Source organism: Podarcis tiliguerta (assembly GCF_965153285.1).
Source record: "Podarcis tiliguerta genome assembly, chromosome: 4".
Taxonomy (NCBI): domain Eukaryota; kingdom Metazoa; phylum Chordata; class Lepidosauria; order Squamata; family Lacertidae; genus Podarcis; species Podarcis tiliguerta.
In genome coordinates, this window is record NC_139537.1 from 33101539 (window position 1) to 33123337 (window position 21799).

Consider the following 21799-nt stretch of genomic DNA (forward strand, 5'->3'; position numbering starts at 1 on the left):
TTAAAGCATCGGAACTCAATATATTACAGAGTCTGCTTGTACCTTCTCAGGCGCATCATCTGTTTAACCACGATTCCACAGAAATTTCTGAGCCAGTCTGGTTTGAATAACCAGTTGATTCAAACCATCAACATTCAAACCTAATTATGAAAGTTTATTTGATTCTGGAGGGTTTTATATGATGGTTTTGTGTCAGTTAAACATTTTAAACAAAAATATTCCTAAAAGATTCCTTATGGATTTAATGGTAAAACAAAAGGGCAATCAGACTGAGTGTACTTGCGCTATTTATTTTGAGATTAAAATTAATTTAATGTATAGAGTTTACAAATTTTCACAGCTGGGTTACCAAATACTTTTGCTGGCAATGACTATGGAAGTATGATAAAAGCTGACAGGCTGGAGGATTTGGCAGCTAGGAGGAAGACTGGGGCTGTGGGATTCAGATGCTAACTAGATGTGTCTACGGTAATTCCTAGCAGTGAAACCAAGTTAAACTGTCAAGCTTTGCTTAATAGGATATGACATTCCACTCCAGTGCATTGGTTTGAATTATTCTATACTCAGCAGGAGTTCCTACGACATGCTTTAGTGCAAAGTCGGCCAAAAAAATGTGTTGTTGTTTTGAGGGAAGGCAAAGTGTTGCAATAGATTCTGTCTCAAGTCTGAGATACTGATAGCACTATGGTACATCATATAGAAGCACTGGGTTTTGGTGAGGGGTTTTTTTTGTCAGCAGTCTAGTGACCTGAGGAGTTGGCAGCTTTGCAGAAGAGACAGGTTGACGTATAGACCTGACTCTGTCAAAGTCATGCTCATGGTCCCTGTTGCTCCAGTCTTGGTATGCCACAAATGTCTGCAATATGTGGCAACTGTAGCATCCATGTCATAGACTTGGTTTCTCATGTGTTAGTGGTCAAGAGTTTCACCCATGCAAGAAAAGGTTCTTGAAGATTTTTGCAGAAAATATGGGGCTAGTAGGATAGGGTATGTTTCACATACTGTACATGGGAACTACTCTCCTAAAACAGCAGCAGCAGCAATGTCTAAGGTGGATGTTATAGTAGACTAACCCTAAAATTTGAAAGGCGAGCAAAATTCTAAAGATGAAATTGTGGTAGAAAATGCACTTGCAGTAAACGAAAGGTTCCTTGTAGTAATGAGAAGAAATTAAAAGAGCCAGCTGGATAGTGACAATTAGCTGAAGTAAAATATATTACCCATTGTTGCCCCCGGATGTCCGACAGTGTGAGAAATCTTAGTTGTGGTGGGAGCTGGAATCAATTTGCTGGTAACTGTTGGAGTAAAGGGCAGTCTCTTAAGAAAGGAAAATCCGAGAGTTCAGGGTTTTAGAATGTGTATTCAAATAATGTGCAGCATGCTCTGTTTTAACGGCATTTTTGGACTGTCTACCTAATCATAAATATAACCAAGCAGTGTAGTATCACTGTTGGATTTAATTTGGGAGACCTTGATTAGAAAATGCATGGAGGGCAGGGCTATATTTACTATCATCCAGGTTCAGAGGTAGCAAGTCTCTGAGTATCAGTTGCTGGATACTCAGCAGCAATGGGCTATTTATTGGGTTCACATCCTGCCAGTGGGCTTCCCTTGAGCATCTGGCTGACTACTGTGGGAAACAGGATGCTGAACTAGGTAGGCTTCAGTCTAATCTAGTAGGGCTCTTCTTATGGGGTTGAATCCTTGCTCAGCTATAATGTTAACTTAGTGGTCTTTGAGAAATCCGTATTTCAGCATATTTCACTCAAGGTTATTGTGCAGATAAAATAGTTTAGTCTGATGTATTTTGCCCTGAGAAACATAAATAATTTAAAGGCAAATATGATATTATACAAAATATCAAGTCCTCCTCCAAAGCGAGTTATTAGAAGATGGAAGCAGATTCATATTTGCTGTCATTTTACTAATTCAAAACATCTGAAGTGGCACCTATAGTTCTCTAAAACAGAGCAGGAAATTTTTAGTTCTCCCTCCAGACATTGTTGGATTGACCATTGGACATGTTGGCTTGAGCTGATGATATTCCAATGACACATGGAGGCCACAGATACCTCCCCCCCCCCCCCGCTTCAGAGCATACAGAAGATCACGTGGCTAAGTTATTCAAGCACAATGAAAAGCAGAAGGTAGTACTCTTTTAAAGTTGGAATAATACAGCCTGATCCAGTACCAGTACAAGTGGAGAAAATGAGGCTTCTTCCAGTGGAATATGTTAAGGATAAGAGCAAAAGTCTACAATCCATGAAACCAAAATGTTCCATTACTTCCATAAGTTTTTAAAAGGGAAAGACAATGCCCAACTCTGCAGGTTGCTGCTTAACAAGAGGGAAAGGAATGTTGAGGTTAATTTAATAGAAATACGAACGTGTTATATTTAGCATACAGCATATATTATCCATCCTAAGAAAGTGAAAAATAATACATCAGTAGTCAACATCCATTCCAAGACACACACACTGTCAACCTGGCACATTTAAGCCTCTCTGGTGCTAAGGCAAACAGTACACAAGGGAATTGTGTCACCAACAGGAAGTCCAACTGCTTTTGATTCCCCTGAGCTAATATTTCAGATTTGTATGTTTAGCTGAGTACACCGGAGAGGAGCTGACCTGTAGGAGACAGGGCAAGCTTTAGGGTATAGATCAAGTAACACAAACCCCGTTCTACTTCTGACTCATAACTAAAAATAGATGCATGGTACTTATCCAAGTGGAAAGCATCTCATCATTTTAATGGCCAGTTTCCCCTTTCAATCTTGGTGAAATTCTATGACTTTCCTTCAACTCTACAAAAGCATGAAGAAAATAAACAATATAGAAATTTCAGTTTACATTGCGAAAGGCACATCTGTTGCCTCTCATTTAAATCTCTGGATTAATCTTTATACTTGGATGGAGAAGACCACATGTTGCACAGAACACAGCTGTACTTCTTATTGTCTGAAAGCTGATAGTATATCTGAATGGAAAATATATTTCCAACTATATGTGCCTGTGTGTGTTTATTCTCTATATTTAATTCAAAGTCCTTGGGCTGCACATGGCACCTTCCTATATTATGTGTTTTACTTCAAACCTAGTAGAGGCTTTTGAAGTCCCTGCTTTCACATTGGAGACATACCTAGATTTTTTAGGGGGTGGGGGAAATGTTAGGGCTTTTCTGGTCAAAGTACTGTGAGAGGATGATTAAGTCATAGCTAAATGGGAAATTGCACCCAAGCAGCTTGGCTAGAGTGGGTCTGGCCATCACAGGTTGAAGAAATTGGCTATTGCAAATTAAAGTGCCAGATTTCGAGGAACAGATTGAATGGTTTAATTGTGCTTTATCAAAGCTGTAATATGAAAAATATCAAAATGTTAGCATATATCACATAAGTCTGTTTAGTTCTGCAGAAATTCTCATGAACAGAGGTAGCATGAAAAATAAAAATAAAAAGATTTGCTTGGGTCTGAAATCTGAAATATCTACATAAGTAGGGGGCAGCGCTGCTCACTTGAACTCCTGACTGCTGAGTCACTGCTGCTTATCAGGAAGGAGAGGGAGGAGGAGGCAGGGAGGGAGGCTGGGCAAATGAACTGGCACAGCCAATACAGCCCTCCTGGTGGTACATTTGCACCACACAAATCTCCCTGCTGCCTCACCTTCCAATAAATAGCTGTAGCTCAGCTGCCAGGAGGTCAGGTGAGCCCCAGCACCCATAGTACCATACTTCTTTGTCTGGAATAGAAGTAGCATAGCACTTATTTCCAGTCAAAATATTCTTTCATTGAGTTTTTGCTGGTATTTTTCTTGAAACCTCTTTCAGAATTTCATCCCTATCATTATTTATTGCTAGTAGTGACTGAGCTAGCAAATCAACCAACATTAACTTAATTGTCAAACCTGAGCCAGATTTCAAACAAATTAGGTAATGGCAACTTAATTCACCCCATTACAATATTTTAACTTACAAAACAACAGAACTATAAGCTTTGACATGACAGCAAAATCTAATTTGGTGTTTAGAAGCTGCTTTTAATCTCAGACTGTTACTTGCGATTACGAATGGAATTATATTGCATTACATGTTCTAAGATTATATAAGAATGAATGCACACGAACAACACATGTTCTGTTTTTGTGAACTGCATGTCCAAGTCCGTCAGAAGAAAGCTTGATCCATGCTGTGGAATAAAATAGTTATAGGAAAGTACATAGCAATTACCCGGTACAATCTTTGGCTCTTCCAGATGGGGAGGGATTTGGGGCTTGGAAACTGGGATTTTTGTTTTACTGGGAGCTGAAAGGAATAAAAACGAAAAGGTCATTTGTATGTGCCCTAAGAAAGCAGCTCAGATAGCACCGAGAACTTAAAACGAGGGGGAGTCCTTCACGACCAGTGTTGTGTGCTCACCTAAGTCCAAAACTACATAGGAGTATCCCAAACAAACAGTTACTGAGATATCAAGAACTGCATGGCATATACAACAGGCTTACGCTATCCCTGTGTGATTATTTTCTTTTCGATCCTTTCCCCTTAAAAATAAAGCCATATTATAGTAGTTTGCCAAACGTCATGGAGGGGCTGCTGCTTGAGTTTTAAAAAATATTCTGTGTATATTTCGAAGCAAATCTTAGCAAGTCAGACAGGTAAGTCTGCACAGGGTTATAGGCATGGCCCCTTGGGCTCACAGAACTAGTCTCACTGTTTTTTGGAACTTGATCAATATATGAAGAAAATAATCTATTTCCCTGGGATGCCTGCAAACTGCTATGCATTTTTCTTTCAGCAGTTTCCTGTCCAACCAACAGCACAGATCTCCTGTTTTTCAAAGATAAGGTCCTGAATGCTAACCTTGCCTTCCCCACTCCTCTTCTATGATTGGAGGGTTGGGGGGGTATTGTTTTGTTTTTTCTCAGACCCCAGAGATAGTAAGCATCATAAAAAAACTGAAGCACCAATATTGTGTTTTGTGCTGCGTTCAAAGGTCCCACTCCAGTGTTTTGGCACCCTGACAGACTCCCAAATACTGAATGCCTGCAGAGATCCAACACTGGGAAGTACCTGTGTACATTTGCATTTGCCAGATCCTACATGGGATGCATATACATAAGTCTGCTTCATATTTTTTGCACTCATGTAGAATGGTTAGGACTAAACTGAAGCATCCCTGACTTTGTCGCCCTGCTTGTGAGCTATGAAAAGTCTGACTTCCAGCCCAGGGGGTGGGCTGAAAAAGTCCATAGTACATTTCCCCTCTAATGTTCTAACTAGGCAGGTGAGTGGCACAGGAGAGGAAGGCGAAAGGAAAGAACTGACTCTGTTCTGTAGCTTTCAACAGTGTCTATTTGCAGTCCATTCCATGTGGCCCATATTTAATAGACCAACCATCTATAGAATAAATGGAGGCATATACAGAGTTATTTAACTATTACAATTATTCATCTGTCACTTCATGTAAACCTAATTAATTATTACCCTGTGTTGTTCTTGGCAATTCAGGGATTTTATAAATTTTAAGGGTAGTGGCTTCCCATTGAGGTTCTTTTTCTGCTGATGAAAAAGAAAAGAGAGAGAGCAATAAATCATGCGGGAATTAGACAGTTATTCATAAAAGATGTTTAAAGTTAGATCTATTTCCCATTGCCCAGAATCAGTATATGATTACTTGCAATTAATATAATATAAAATATATTAATATAAAAATAGGGTTCTTTCTGATTCCTGCATGGTTTTCTTATTATAACTGTTTACACCGAAATATTTTATGAATATGAATATATGAGGTAGCGCGCAAAGACTGAAGTCTACACAAAGTTGACCCAAAAGGGTTTTGTATTTCCTCAAACCAACAACATAGCTTTTTTCAAACAGGCTAACTTTGAATTCAAACAACATCAATAATTACAATCCATGGCATGAATTGTTATTACCATGTTTAGATTCTGGTATTTTGGGATGGGCAGAAGGTTTAGGTGTAGAAGGAACCAATTCTTTTTCCGGCAGAGCTGAAAGACACAGGCTGTATTATAGATTTTTGCTTCTTACTGTCTTTTTTAACTTTCTTCCTAGGAAATTAGAATCAAATAAACTAAAGTGAAGGTGAAACAGGATGTTTAAAAATTGTAAATTTGTTGCAAAAAATATACCTCTTAAAGCCTCAAACAACAGCAAAATCATATTTGTCTATTCTTTTCCAGTAACTCACCAGATGACTTTAAGAAAGCCATTCTCCCTCATGCCCAGGTGATCTATCTATAGGAATAACAATATTAGCCTACCTTACCAAGTTGTTTTAAGGATTACAAATATAACGTATGTGAAGTACTTTGGACTCTCTCAAGTGCCATCAATTACATATACTGTTAAATAATACTTTCATTACTCATGTAATGGTTGATTATGCTGGAATTGATGCATAATTGACAAGGCTTGTGGTAGCTCTCACAAGAAATACGTGTGGAGAAAATTAGTAAAGCTGGTATAAAAATTATAGAATACTACATGCCAATTCATAATCATAGGTAAAAGAAGGACTTTTCCATATACTTCTGGATAACAAATTTAGAATGCTAGGTCAAATACAGTGGTACCTCGGTTTAAGAACAGTCCTCTTTACGAACGATTCGGTTTACGAACTCTGCAAAACCAGAAATAGTGTCTTGGTTTGAGAACTTTACCTTGGTGTAAGAACGGAATCCAAATGGTGGAAGGGCACCGGCAGCAGGAGGCCTCATTAGGGAAAGTGCACTTTGGTTTAAGAACGGTTTTGGTTTAAGAACGGACTTCCGGAATGGATTAAGTTTGTAAACTGAGGTACCACTGTACAGATATAACAATAAATTATTATTTTTTGTGTGTGAAGTGAACATGCTACAGGAGGAAGAAAATTTAAAGCCTCTTTTTGTGGTTTGGAGCAAATTGCGGTTTCAGATTTCATACAGGAAGCTCTTCAAAGTGTAGTTCAAAACCACAATTTGATCCTTGTATTAACTAACTATGGTTTAGATAAACCAAGTTCCCTGACACAAAGGGAAACTGTAGTTTGTTCCAAACCATGGACAGAAGCAGCTTCTGGGGGGAGGGGTGTAGCTGCAACAGTAGCTTCCTAACAACAGCATAGGTGCTGCTTACTCGGAGAGGCAAGGAAGTGGAACAACGGGGCATGGGCTGATCCACCAGTGGGAGAATTGGTATGGCTCCCCCATGGTATCTCTGCAGCTGTGACCTCACAACCGCTTTGCCCACAAGGAAAACTATCTAAAAATCATCCAAATTCAAGTACTATACATATTTTTTAAAATAAATGTTTTCTTTTTATGTGGATAAGCATTACTTTCCTTCAGAAAAGCAATTTGCTCAATTTGCCGTTGGCCTTTTAAAATAGTTGTCACACTTTTGCTGAAAACAGGAAATGGCTGCGTCTATAATTTCTATGAGGCAAATCTTCAAATAACAACAGCAAGCACATTTGCCCACACTGTCTCACAAATGCTCATTGTTAAATTGATCAAAGGGCAGATATTTCAATGGGCATCAGTTCAACGAGCAATTTCAATTAGGAGCAATAACGTTTTCAAATTTCAAGAATTAATGCTGCAGCTGTAAGCCAAATACTACACTTGAAAGTACACTCTGTTTTTATTATTTGCAGTGGTGAAAAATGGCAATAAAAATATTTTCAGTGCTCTTCAGGGACTGAATTTTAATGCAAGTTATACAACTTTTCCAGGAAATGAATGTTACCTGGAGCAGCTTTTAATTGTTCAGTAATTCTAGAAGTTTTAGGTGTATTCTGCTTCAAAGGTGGTTGATTAGTGGCTAGAAAAAGAAGAGAATTCAAACTGAACAGAAAAAGACAAATATAACTAAAAGTTACCAATCTTGAAGTGAAATATTTCCTATTTATTGATAAAACAAAAATGTTTAATGTGAAAATAGAAAGATTGGGTTGGGGGTGGGAACCTAGCAAATTCAAAACAGAAGGTCCGTTATCACCAAATACACTAAACACATTTTAATAACGACTTATGTACAAAACTGGCAGCAACAGCCCCTATTTCAACAGAAAGATGGCAAAAGGGAAGAGGGCACACCCACAAACTCTTCTGAGCTTGATTGTATAAGCCCCAGTAATGCACATGGACTATTCAATGGAAAATAAACTCTTAATGCATGAGATCTGGAAAGCAGAAAAAGCTAGAAATAAATTTCAAATTAATCATCAATAGTTGCATACATTGATTTCACTTTCATAATCAATGTATCTAAAACAAAAGTGCAAATTTCTTTGATTGTAATATAGATTTGTGAACAATCTGCATTTCATTACCAAACCCAGGTTCAATAGCTCTTGAGAAAAAAATAAACAGAAGAAATTTTTTTTTTTGTGTTAATCAAAATTTTTCTCAGAAAAGTAGTAACTGATAGTAATTTAGCATGCAATCCTAACCATGTCTATGCAGAGGTTAATCCTACTGAATTCAATGAGGCTTACCGCCAGGTACTCTAAGTAGGGATAGGACTGATGCTCTAGTAGCTATTGCACAGCTGAACAGAGAAGAGTTCAAAAAATGCTATCTGTAGTGTATACATAAAGTGAGTATTTAATTACCGGGGCTCACATGCCATCCTTCTGGAGTGGCAGAAGTCTTCCATTTAAAAGGAATAAATGGTGTTTCAGATGAAGCTGAAAAGAGCATCATGGTTACATTTAAAATCCTTCAAAATTTAAACAAACCGTTCATGCAACACTCTTGCAATGATGAACAGAATGGAATGGACTGGAGGCTGATGAAAGTGATGGAGTTTGCAGGCCACATTGCACTGATCTTAAGCATAACTCAGTGCTCCAATGACAAGTGTCAATTTCCCTCAAAGACAGTTGTGCAAAGAGATGGATAATAATAATAATAAAAAGAAATGATAGGGAGCCCATGCAGCTTTCGTAACTGAAATTAAAAATAAAAGGATGAACCATGTTTCTACAAAGGTTTGGAGACTTTGTAGAAGCTAGAAGTGTGATAAAAGGTGAGTATGGAAAGGATGGTGATGATTTTATTCTGAAAGAAATGGATTCACGTGGAATGAAAATGTTTCTGATGAAACATGACACACAGTATGACCATTCACGTTGAAAAAGAGCATTACCCTGTGGTGTCTTTGGCCAGTCAAGAGGCTTGGATGTTTTTGGTGTGAAAGATTCCAGGGTGGGTTCATTTGTTACTGCTGGAAGAAATGTTGACAAGTATAAGAAGAAAAGCCAGCTTGGTGGGGGGAAAAGTTTCTGCAGGAGGAAAGCTATTTTTCTGTAGGAAAAACCTGAAGGGTTTCCTTGACTGTTGGCCATTGTTTTTAGTTTACCAGTTTAGTAGGTGTTACAGATGAAGTCATCTGTTTAAATCACACCGTATGAAAGATTTCCTTCTTCGTAGTGTATGTGGATTTGAACAAATGCTGCGTGGTCATCTGTTTAGTTCCTGCCTGCCCGCCCACCCGTACTGTAATTGTTTTGGATTACATCTTGGTATCTGAATCAGTGCCACACAGAGAAACTTAAGGTTTTATTAACGACTCAAGTGAAGTGGCATTATCCAAGAAAGTGGAATACCACAAGAAGCAACATTGTAATAAGCAACATAGTCTACTAAAAGTTACTGCGCAATGTAAACACATAAACTCAGAAAATCTCATAGTTTGCGTGACTTGCTTCCAGGTAACTGTGTAGCCTTAACCTAGCAGTGAGAACATATGGGGCACTTTGAAGTCCCATTCTGGTCAACTAAGGTGGTCACCTATATCAGCAGAAATCCCCTCTTCTACATGACATTACAGGTACAGAAGCCCTGTTCTCTTTTGCATTTGGCCACACTGGTTTCAGTAGAAGAGACTTAAGACATAAGATTTAACTCTAATACTATTTATTTTCTATTTTCTTTCCTATGTTTTTAACTTTTTCTATTTTATCTGTCTATTTATCTATTTTATCTGGATAAGCTGCCTTTCTCACTGGGAAAAAGATGAGATATAAATAAATATAACAATATTTTTAATACAGTCATACCACAGAAGTCGAACAGAATCCATTCTGGAAGTCCATTCGACTTCCAAAATGTTCAACTTTCACAGTGCAGCTTCTGATTGGTGGCAGGAAGCTTCTGCAGCCAATCGGAAGCCGTGGAAGCCCCGTCAGATGTTCGGCTTCCGAAAGAACATTAGAAAACCGGAACACTCCCTTCCGGTTTTTGATCCTTCAGGAGCTGGAACATTCGACTTGCAAGTCATTCGGGAGCCAAGGTACGACTGTACTATTATTATCCATATCATATAGGGGGCCTTAAATATAGCCCAAAATAGGCAGGCCTTGAACCTCTAGGAATTTACAGCATACAACACACACTGGGAAAAACAGGAGGTATATAAGGGTGAACAACAGAACTCCCCCAAAGCCACCAGGAAACCATCTGAATCCATCAGCCTGCTGGGGTTGACCATCTTAATCAGCCCCCACCCCTGCAGAGGCTCTGAGTTCTTAGCCTCACAAGGCAGTGGTTTGACCATGGCAACAGAACTATAGAGTCCCTCCACTCTAAGATCACCATCATACAGAAAACCAGTCCAGAGTGTTCTCTGCAGCATGGGTAGGGCGAGAAATTACTTAGGAAAGACCCATGGTTGTCATGGAGGACATGAAATCCTGAGGCATTTTCAGGGGAAACCTCAGTGTGAAGATTAAAGTCCTCCAACACAACCAGCCAAGGGGACTCCAACACCAACCCTGAAAGCACATCAGCTAGCTCAGGAAGGGAGACTGTTGATCAGTGGAGTGGGTGGTACACAAACAGAATCCTTAATCTATCCTGGTCACCCATTTCAGATACACTCTTAAACCCAGCAGACTGCGGGAGAGGACACCTGGTCAGGGGGATGCAATCCGCTATGTGCAGGTGTAATTTGCCAGACTGTAAGGATGGCGTTATCTGGAATTGTAGATTTTGCTCTCTAAATTCAGTTTCAGATAGAGTCATTCCTCAGAAGATTCTGCAAACAGAAATTCTAATGACATGAAAGAAGTATTGAGAGCTGGCGCCTAAGGACACATCCCCCAGCTTCTCATTTAAGAACAGTTTTACTGATTTCAGTGAAACTATTCTGAAGTAAGTTCAGCAGTCTGAAGATTGCAGTCTTAATTCCATGGATGGTAAGTATAGGATGCAATGGTATACCTGGTTCGGAGTCTGATTTGTCAATCTCATCAGATCTTCTGGGGCTTGAAACACCAGGTTGTGTTTTGCTGAAAACTAAAAATAATAAATTGATAGCAGTTGTAATTATGATTTCTTTTAAATCTAATTTTTATTTTCTGAGGTGGCTTTGCTTGTATATAACTAGTATCAATAATAAGAGTATTTTTTTTGGAAAAAGTTTTTGATTTGGTTGATTTTTAACTAATCAAGTTTAAACGCATTAAAAAATGACAATATCTTAATGAAGATGTCTTTGAGGATCTTAAACTAAGGGGAAGAAGAGTTTGGATTTGATATCCCGCTTTATCACTACCCGAAGGAGTCTCAAAGCGGCTAACATTTTCCTTTCCCTTCCTCTCCCACAACAAACACTCTGTGAGGTGAGTGGGGCTGAGAGACTTCAAAGAAGTGTGATTAGCTCAAGGTCACCCAGCAGCTGCATGTGGAGGAGCGGAGACGCGAACCCGGTTCCCCAGATTATGAATCTACTGCTCTTAACCACTACACCACACTGGCTCTCAAAGGGGAATACTTTTTCTTTTAAAAAACTACACTCATCTCTCACAAACAGAAAAGGGGAAAACAGAAAAAAAAAATTCTTCTTCAAACGTGGACACATAGGATATTCTAAAGGTTTCACAAACATCTTTGGCTAAATATTTATATTTAAAATACATATTAATTTCAGGAGAGCAACATCAGATCCACTTTGCTTTCTCTTGTGGAAATCAATTTACATGGCACCTGTGCTATGTTGCCCTGCAAATGGCAGGTAGGAGAAGGCACTAAGTAGGAGTTACAAAAGTCCCTAGACCCTATCTGTCAACTACAGTAAAATAGAAATAATCATCTGTACAAACCTACATAGTGCCCTATTGCCTACTAGCAAGTGATGCAAAGGGACAGGTGAGTTTCACTCATCTGTGCTATACATGGGTAGAATATTCTATACATGAGTACATATTAGAATTACATTTTGCACTGTTCAGCTAGCAAGTAAACATAAAGGGTGGGATCCAAAGAACTCTGTTAGGCATGCCAAAGGGGTTTGAGGTGCCCAGTGGAAATTTTAACCTTTTTTAAAAAACCAAATAGCAGATCTCTGTAGGGAATAGCAGCTCCTTCACTTTCAAAAACCAGATTGCCATTTGGCAGGGGGAATTGCTGTACTAGAAAAACAAGTTTGAAGCTTCCATGCGGACATGGAACTCATTGTGCAGGGCTTTGGATGCCAGCCACAATGTGCTTCTAGGGTATGTGTTTGTGTGGCGTGTGCATGTCTGTTCCCATCCTCTCTTAGCCCCATCTAGCATTCAAATTATACACAATCTGGAATGGTGGGGAAGAGCTGGATGGGGTGCAGCAGATTTGCACAGGCTACCTGTTCTCCAGTCTATTCTGTGCTGAGAACAGGGGAACATAAATACCTGAACTGAGCCCTAAGGGGGACCTTTATCTAGGTGCACTGCGGCTATTTGGGGAAGGACTGGACACCCAATGTTGTGGCCCAATGCCTTTTACAGGATTAAAATAGCAACAACCAAAAAATCTAACCCAGTGCTTTCCCCCCAAGATTACGCCCCCCCAATGGTTGTGTTTGCTTGTGATAAACATCTCCATAGTCTTATGGTGACTGAGTCAGTGATGTGGTTATTGATACACCTAACATTCAAGCAATAAAAGGCACTAATTGCACCTCACTATCTTACACTGCTGTGTGACATTTCAACTCTGAAGAAGCAATTCAGCATTTCTTGAATGAAAATGCATTGTGTTTTCCTTTTTTCAAGTCCTTCACTTTCCCATGGGGCAGGCCTCCTACCATGTATCAGTACATTTTTCACCACAAATGCAGCCAACCATTTTTTTCTATCATTGCCTAGTATTTAGTTGTTAAAAACATGTATGCTATATACGGTTTTGCATACTTTCCATGCGGAAAAGTTACTCCTCCTTTTCGTTTCATGCAGATGTTTTTGTAGCGGTTGGCTGGCCTTATTACAATCAAGCCTTAGGCTTTAAAACCACCCACAAAAATCAGAGGACAACAAAAAAGCCTTTTGTACCACTAAGCCAAGAAAAGGTTCACTCTGAGGACAGTGTAGGGAAGTACTATATAAATGGAATAAATAATGTTCAGGACAGGAGAAGATATCCTATAAATAACTCTCATTTATGAAGTCAGAGGTAATAAGGGAAAACAACCACCACTAGTAACTGGTGATTATTTAAGGGCAATCTAGCACATGGAGGTAATAGAACTGTAGAGCTGGAAGGAATCCCTAAGGTCATCCAGTCCAGCCCTCTGCTTTGCAGGAATCTCAACTAATTCATGCCCAGGACTTCATCAGCATACTAGCTGATGTGGAAAGGGAACCAATTTTCTTGTATCAAGCTACAAACATTGCCTACTGACAAAAAACAACTCTCCACCCAAACCATTGGGATGTTTTAACTTTTCATTCAGATGTAATTCACTATAAAAACAAATTTCAGCATATAAAATTGAATTAAAGGATAATGACCCATTAGAACTAGCAGGCTGCAATTATCAAATACAGTCTGTGGTCACTCTCAGGCTCTGCATCTGTATTTTACCACAAAGCCAAAAGAAAATTTAGACCATGCCTTCTGAGGTCCTTAGACATATTTTTGGCATCAAGGAAATCAAAATAACAATGTTGACTAAGGGAGCTCAGAAATGGTGTCTATTTTTTCTTCAAAAATCTCCGTCACACCTAACCCAGTTTCCAGTGGTTCCAGCTATTGCTCCTGCTTCTTTGCAGAATCCTTGACCTACTATTCCTTTAACGCTGTGCCTGTACCTGTGAAATTTTACCTCTCTTCTTTGCCATGCACACAGTTAAAGGCTTTGATTTCACATTGTCCTCTGAATTTGAAGAATTTGCCTATCCAAACAACTTCTGGTTTAATCTCAGCATTCACATGGTTGATTAACCATATTTCTCTCTCTCTCTCTCTCTCTCTCTCTCTCTCTCTGTATTACTGTTTTATTGAAATATTTTCATTGGTTTTGTCCCGAGATGTAAAGCTGAATGTGTAAGTTAAATGCATATACATTACAGGCTTGATGTATGTGCATTTTTGTAAATGTTATTTGGCTGGAGAACTGCACTGCAAAATTTGGAGGCGTGCAAATTTTGAAAGATTGCTGTGTTTCAGTTTGTGTGTTGTTTTGGAAAGTGTGAATTTTGTAGGTGCACTTTTATATGCAACATGAATTGAATGCCTGCTCAGGACAACGTGTCTGTACAAAATTAATTAGTGCCAGGAGGCTAGGTTCTGAGCAATCAGCAAATTGCAATGGTCAGGGGTTTGTTTGTTTTTTGTTTTTTAGGAAAACAGAAAGCTGTTCACAAAGACCAGACAATGGAGATATTGAAAATCAGAAAATCATGTGCCATGTTAGAGGCACACAATACGTGTGTTCTCTATGTGTCCTGGAACGGATGAATTAATAGGAAATTTCATAATATGTTCCATAAAGAAAGCAAAGAAAGTTTAAGTTTGACAAGAGACTGCAAGATATTTAAAAATGCATCTCCAATCTGAATTCTGTGGTATAAAAAACTAAACAGTCCACCACATAAACTCACGATCTGCTTCACTAACTTTTGGAGTTCATATTTCCTACTGCATATACTGTGCTGAGCATTCCTCATCAGTCCTTTTCTTCTAGAAAAAATGTGCTGGTACTCACCAAAAAGTTGTTACAGTTAAGTGCCACAACTTTAACCATTGCTTTTTTCTAGAAAAAAAATGGTGCTGGTACTGTGTACTCTTGAGTACATCCAGAAAAAATCACTGCTCCTCATAGAAGCGAATGGGAGCCCCTGTGCTGAGGGGTCACGTCCAAGAAACATCAAGAATAGACTTTAGGTCACATCTAATATTACCAGTTTCACTCCTGGGAATAAGCTACAAGTTACTCCCATGATTAAATCTGTATTAGGACAGACACTCATGTCTAGACATAAGCCAGAGTTAGAGAAACATATATTTGCTTGGCTCATGAGCAGACATGAGTGTGAGTCCTTCCAACATTATAATTTCATCAATAAGATGACCAACAAGGAAAAAATTATGGGGACAAGTCATGTACACTACATGAAATAGGAACCCTTTTCCATATAATTTTAGGGTGATGTCTACTGTGTTATTTTTAGAGGGAAAAGTGATTTAAAAAATATTAATAATTTTTTTAGAAGAAACTCTAAAAACATATGGAAGGGAGAATTCTGTATAATGCATACAGCATTATGCATTATGCTGTATGCATTATACAGAAAATGCCCACCATCCATAAACCAAATTAATTTATGTCAATTGAATTAAAGGATTTGTTTGCAAATATGGCAAACTTGGATAAATGGTTCATTGCCAACAGAAAGTACACAAGCAACTTTGGAGATTTTACAAGGAAAAAGTTGCATGATTCATAGCTCTTGGCTAAAGGAACTAGGTTTTTCCTTTTTGCATAAATGAAGAGCTATCAGAGTTCTGTGCAAAATATAACAACCATCTTAACAAAGGCATCTTTTCAGAAACTTAAACCTCACCATAAATTGGCCACCCAGAGTGTTTCTAAATGAAAAGAAATGTCTCCCTCTGGTATACTTTAAATACTGCAGAGGAAATCCAGGGAAAATTTCAATGAAGCCTTCCAAGAAAGTGTGCTTGAAATAGTAACTAAAATGCCAGGTAAATAGTAAAACCTGATGGACTGACTTCTGTAATTATGAAGGAATTTGTGGATCTCAGACTCAAGTAAGTTAATTTAAGAAAAGACAAATTAAATTATGAAGGTGATTGTTCTTGTTATCTGATCAATATCCACATTAAGAGTAAAGCGTGCCTTGGAAACTTGAACATACCAAAAATCTGCAATCAAAATAAGCCATAACTTCTATAAGCCGGAAGGACTAGGAGATCCCAATCAAGGATTTGCCAGATTGTCAGCATGTCCACATTTGACAATGGTGATCACCTCTCTGGGATGTAAAAAGGGCATGGAATCCAGCTTGCCTCCACGCAAGCGCCAGACTAGCAGTTCACAAACAGTTCAGGAGCGCTGACGGAACACACCCACCCAGATGTGCTGGCTCCCACCATTGGCCACTGGCACCAACGGGAGTTTCCCTCCAAAGTACAGCTTTGTGGGGTAGGTGTAGGAGGAAAGGTTCTGATTCTGACTGGGCTCTCCAGTGGCTCTTATTTACCATAAAAACAATACACGCACTGTTAAAACATGTGATTGCATGATGTGTCGTTTGGCCCATGCTCAATCACATTATTTGAAACTGCATCTTGGGCACTAAGATCCTCTTCAGCATGTTCTGCAAACATACTGTTTCCCCTTCTAAGATAAAAGGGAGTTCCGAATACCTCAACGGGACTTTTATCACAGCAACAATAGCATCCTGGTAGCTTCTTTCTTGCCAGCTCAATATGTAAGGGACAAGGTGTCTCAAAGACCTACAACTCTTTCCACCGAGGCAGCTTGCGGGCAGATAAAAACTGTTGGTTTAATAGGGTAGCCATGTGTTCTACTTTACAGAGGATGGTCCTCTGTAAGGGCTGCCAGAGGACAACTCTGTTTCTAGGAACCCGCTAGGTGAGGGTTGTCCAGTCCAAATCTGGTTCAAAGATAAGTAATTATAAAAAGGGAGAGCAAAAGTCTTGACAATGCCCATCAGCAGCTTGCTGGTCGGCAGACTGACAAAGCAGTCATCTAATGTCTTCTTCGTTAAGGTGAGATTTATTGTATTTCTATTTAAATTCTAGATTTTTTTCCCTTCTGAATTTGTGCCTATGTATATAATTTCCCCCCTATGAAAATTGATAGTGTGGGGCCACCATTCTGCATCAGAGTCGTATCAGAGGGGGAAAATCAAAGCTCACTTACCCCCTCCATGCTAAAATTCTAATCCAGATTGCTCCTCCTGCACTGGCAATTTTGTACTTAAGGGCAAAGATGTGAAGAAGAAGAGGAGTTTGGATTTGATACCCCGCCTTTCACTCCCCTTCAGGAGTCTCAAAGTGGCTAATATTCTCCTTTCCCTTCCTCCCCCACAACAAACACTCTGTGAGGTGAGTGGGGCTGAGAGACTTCAAAGAAGTGTGACTGGCCCAAGGTCACCCAGCAGCTGCATGTGAAGGAGCAGAGACGTGAACCTGGTTCACCAGATTACGAGACTACCACTCTTAACCACTACACCACACTGGCTCTCAATGTGGAGCTAATGTAGTATCTAGTCTGGACAGCTTGTTTGACGCTGCCAGCTGAGCTGCTACAAATTGCCCAGAAATCCTGTTTGAGCCTACTGAAATCTTCTCCTCTTCCTCTGTTTTACCCACAATGTGGAGAGACTATGGAAGTGCTGCTCAGCTGAATGTGCTTATGATTATGAGCACCAAAATTTGTGTGGTCTCCCTGTATTACTTTTCCTTATGTGCATATAAACTTGAGAGATTTAGGCTTATTGTTGCATTTTACTTACTTATTTATTTTTGTCTGGAGTACCAAACTATTCAAATAACACCTGTCCTGAAAAAGGCAACGTAAGAGAAAAATAACAATAATTACCCAGCCTTGTTGGTGTGGCTTTTGGAGCAGGTGGCTGGGGTGCTGAAGGAACTGGCTGCATTTCACTTGAAGCTACAGTGAAAGAAATGGCCAAACCTTTATAAAGAGCATTGGTGCAAAATTCACCTTACAAGTCTGTAAGACCCCATTGTCATACAGGGCCTTCTGGGGACATAATTTTGCAAATTATAGAAAGATAATTCCACTTCGTTCAATTATCTTTATAGAAAGATAATTGAACGAAGTGGAAATTGATTGCATCATAATCCATCATGTACAGAACCAAAGAAAACATTACCATTGCAATATAGCTTTTTAATGAAATATTAAAGAAGTGAGTTAAAATGATTGTTAGTTGTATTTAAAAAGCTTGCCATTACCCAATGTTTCCGTGGGCATTTGAAGTGAGTGAGGTGTTTTAGTTTTAGGAATTTCTGGCAACTCATGTGGAGCTAGAAGTTGGAAAAAGAAAAAGAAGCCCAATGTATCAGTATTCAAAATACTGAAAATAAATACTTACTACTTCATAATTTGGTTTAACAAACAGACAGAAAATCTTATTAATCTCTATGTTTCGGTGGTGGTGGACAACCTCACTTGATTAGGCTGTGGTAAGCAACTATTTTGTTTGCTAAGCTCCACTGAATCAATACCAAACAGCAAGACAAAACAGGCCTAAACTAGCTGAACATATAGACTGACCAAATTACAAGGAGCAAATTTACAAAGACTGAGCCAAATACAGGAGTGATCACACAGGTATGAATCATAACTGAGGTTTTAATTCAAAATAGCTGAAAGTGCCAATAGTAATAATAATAATTTATTATTTATACCCCACCCATCTGGCTGGGTTTCTCCAGCCACTCTGGGCGACTCCCAGCAGAATGTTAATAATAATAATAATAATAATAATAATAATAATAATAATGAGACAAAACATTAGACACTACAAACTTCCCTAAACCTCCCATAGGGTGAAGATGATGTGGCATGTGAGAAAGATTGTGAGAATATATACCCAAACCATTATCTTTTATTATAAATATAAGAACAACACACACACATTTTGGAAGTTAATTATCTGGTTATTTGTGATTATTTTCATATATATCTAGAAACCTATAGATGTACTCTATGGCTTATGCCTAAGACATTTTCTAATGATTCCAGACACTTTTTCTTAAGAATTAACACATAACTCTCTTAAACCTTATTTTTGGTTCTTTATGATTTTTTCTTTTCCTTTATGAGTGAACCTTTGTGATCTGCATGGTATTTATGGTTCACAGTATTCTCCCTCTCTCTCTGACTTAATTTAATACTCTATTAAGTCAACCATAAAATAAAAAGGTTTCTATAATATTATTTTTCTGATAAAAAGTGGTGTAGATAAACAAAAAGAAAATTAGCAGATGAATTCAAATCATTGCCTGTAGAATAGCTACATAGTCAAACTTGCAAGTAAAATGTTGCTGGATCTTTTTGTAATATTAAAGGTTGCTATACATGGAATCCAACTGTTATGTATAAATTTTGCCAATTCTGTCTTTAGAGGGGCATAATTTTCTTGGAGATTACTTTATTTCCTATTGTGAGCAATTAAAAAACCCATGGGTTTGACTTTAAATCCTTTTCTGTCCATACTCAGTATAATTCCTTACAATTTTAAACAAGTGCTAGCAATATGTATTATATGAGCCTATTTTTATTGTCTGACATCAATTATATAAGGAACCATAGATTCACTTTGATACCCAAAGCTTTCCTTTCCATTCAGTAACAATAGCTTTGAATTAATTTCTCAGAGGCCACTTGTTCATAAGATTCCTGACTCTCCATTTTGCTTCACATTTAATTCCATCAAAATATATTCTTTTTTATATACTCATCTTATTTAACTAGAACGATTATCTTTAAAATAATGAATGAGAAAGGTGCTTTGTAGGCTTTGTAAAATTGTAATGATCAGCTTTAATTGAAACAGGTTTACTTATATATGTCCATACACTCCCCACCACCATATTGCAGTGATTACTTGCTTATTATACGACAGTCATGACTTCAGTAATACAATAAAATGTTTCTCTTTAACATATATGCACCTACACATACCAGAGGTAGCCTTCAGCAGCCCTGTGTCTGCAGCAGAAATACTATGTACAGAGTATTTATCCTGTGTGTCAGGTGGCAATTCAACCAAAGGTTTTGAAGATTCCACTTCCCTTTCAGTGTGAGCTAAAAAAAATAGAGTTAACATCCTTTCTTTAGACATTCAGGACACTATGGCCACATTATGCAAAGCAGGACAGGGTGACGAAGACAACTTCACGAAGATAATATTTTGTCTTCAAGGGAGCTTCCAGACTTCCACTATCTTTGGGTGGTATTCAGCCACATACCTGCAGATTCAGGTTGCACAATTAAAGCTGATTTTGTACTCTTGTGTAACAAACCTGCTCCCCTCCTCAAAAAATGAAAATAAAATAAACCAGACTGCTAGTGACAAGGGAAGTGAAGGATAATGATTGCTTGGTGCAACATTGTATAATTACCCTGTGAACAAATCACAACAAATACTCAATAAATAGCCAACATTGTCTGCAAACTTTGTGCAAACACATCAGGATAAATGCTCAACAAACAGGTCACCCAGAAGCATCTTTTGTCTCACTACTTCAATAGCCATGATGTATTTTGCTGAAGAAAAATGGATTTTTTTAGTTGGCAATACAAAAAGACATTAAATATCTCTCCCAGCTAGCAAGCATGTTTTTTCAAAATCACTGAAAGAAACACTGAAAAAGACACTAAAAAGCAACAGAGACCACAATCTTATGCATGCTTCCTTAGCTTTAAGTCACACTAAATTCAATATTGAGCAAACAGGTATAGGATCACAACTATATTTCACGAATGCTCCAAAAATACAGGAAGCTGATGCAAGACTGATTGCATTCCCCTACATGGCAGTAACTACTTGCTTATCTATTATATAGCAGTTGATTCTGTTTCATATGTATGCACCCACACATATCAGAGGTAGCCTTCAGTAGCCCTAGGTCTGCAATGGAAATGCCATAAACAAAGTATTTACCCAGTGTGTCAAGTGGCAATTTAGCCAAAGGAGTTTTATTAAGTTTTGAGGATTCTGGTTCACTTTCAGAATGAGCTTTAAAAAAGAAAGAGAAAAGGGTTAATATTATTTCTTTATTGGAAAGAGGACACCACATTCTGTTAGCACAGCAGTTGCAATTCTGCCATAATGTTCCTAAAGCGCTGTTATCAAAAGCTGGTCACATTGAGCATGTGGGGTATATGTAGCCTCATATAACCAACATGCTTAACAGTAATTAATGCATGAAGGGGTTAAGACCAGAGAGTAAGCTGTCCTGCCAGGCTTAGCAAGGTCACATTCCCTCACCTTGGGAGGAAATGTTACCAAACTCTTCTTCTTTTACTACTTCCACCATATGAACCTGACCAGTAAGGATGTCTAAGATGGATGCTCTAAGTTTAGACTTAGCAAGGCTTCCACAAGCCACCTTTGTGTTGCTATACAAAAAATTCAGAAACTCTTACCACTTTTTTTTTTTTTGCTGCTGTATGGAAAAGCACATGGATCTGACCTTTGAAGAGTTTGTAAGTAAACCATTTTTAACTTACCAAACATGTAGTCTCTTTCTCTGCAAAGGGGAAGTGGGGAGTTTTGAAAGAAACTTAGAAGGGAACATTAAAAAGATCTAACAGCCTATAGTTTCAAGCTTTACTTTGCTGCATGTTTTGTGATTTTAAATCTCTGCAGGGGCTCTCTCACTAAATAGGACTTGCAGCACAGGAAGGTTGTATTTTACCTGGAGAGCTCTTTGTTTCTTCTGAGGCACTGGCAGCTGTAGGTTTACTGCTTCCCCAGTCTAGTTCAGTCATAGCTGCAAGATTTAAAAA

General features: G+C 38.5%; 1 protein-coding gene across 50 annotated transcripts in view; it reads right to left on the reverse strand.

The window, feature by feature from the left end:
* ABI3BP (ABI family member 3 binding protein) overlaps positions 1-21799 on the reverse strand; it is a 127509-nt gene that overhangs the window by 49579 nt on the left and 56131 nt on the right. For 18 of the 50 annotated variants that reach the window (XM_083438239.1, XM_083438204.1, XM_083438226.1 and 15 more), the window contains 13 exons: positions 21709-21783; positions 20952-21026; positions 19970-20092; positions 18235-18306; positions 17855-17926; positions 11227-11301; positions 9152-9229; positions 8616-8690; positions 7748-7822; positions 5935-6009; positions 5480-5554; positions 4226-4300; positions 1221-1295 (listed from right to left, as the gene is read on the reverse strand). In XM_083438239.1, coding sequence (XP_083294365.1) covers positions 1221-1295; positions 4226-4300; positions 5480-5554; positions 5935-6009; positions 7748-7822; positions 8616-8690; positions 9152-9229; positions 11227-11301; positions 17855-17926; positions 18235-18306; positions 19970-20092; positions 20952-21026; positions 21709-21783 — 1020 coding nt within the window. The remainder of the gene's footprint in view (positions 1-1220; positions 1296-4225; positions 4301-5479; positions 5555-5934; positions 6010-7747; positions 7823-8615; positions 8691-9151; positions 9230-11226; positions 11302-17854; positions 17927-18234; positions 18307-19969; positions 20093-20951; positions 21027-21708; positions 21784-21799) is intronic. The other 32 variants (XM_083438219.1, XM_083438223.1, XM_083438233.1 and 29 more) reach the window with 24 other exon arrangements.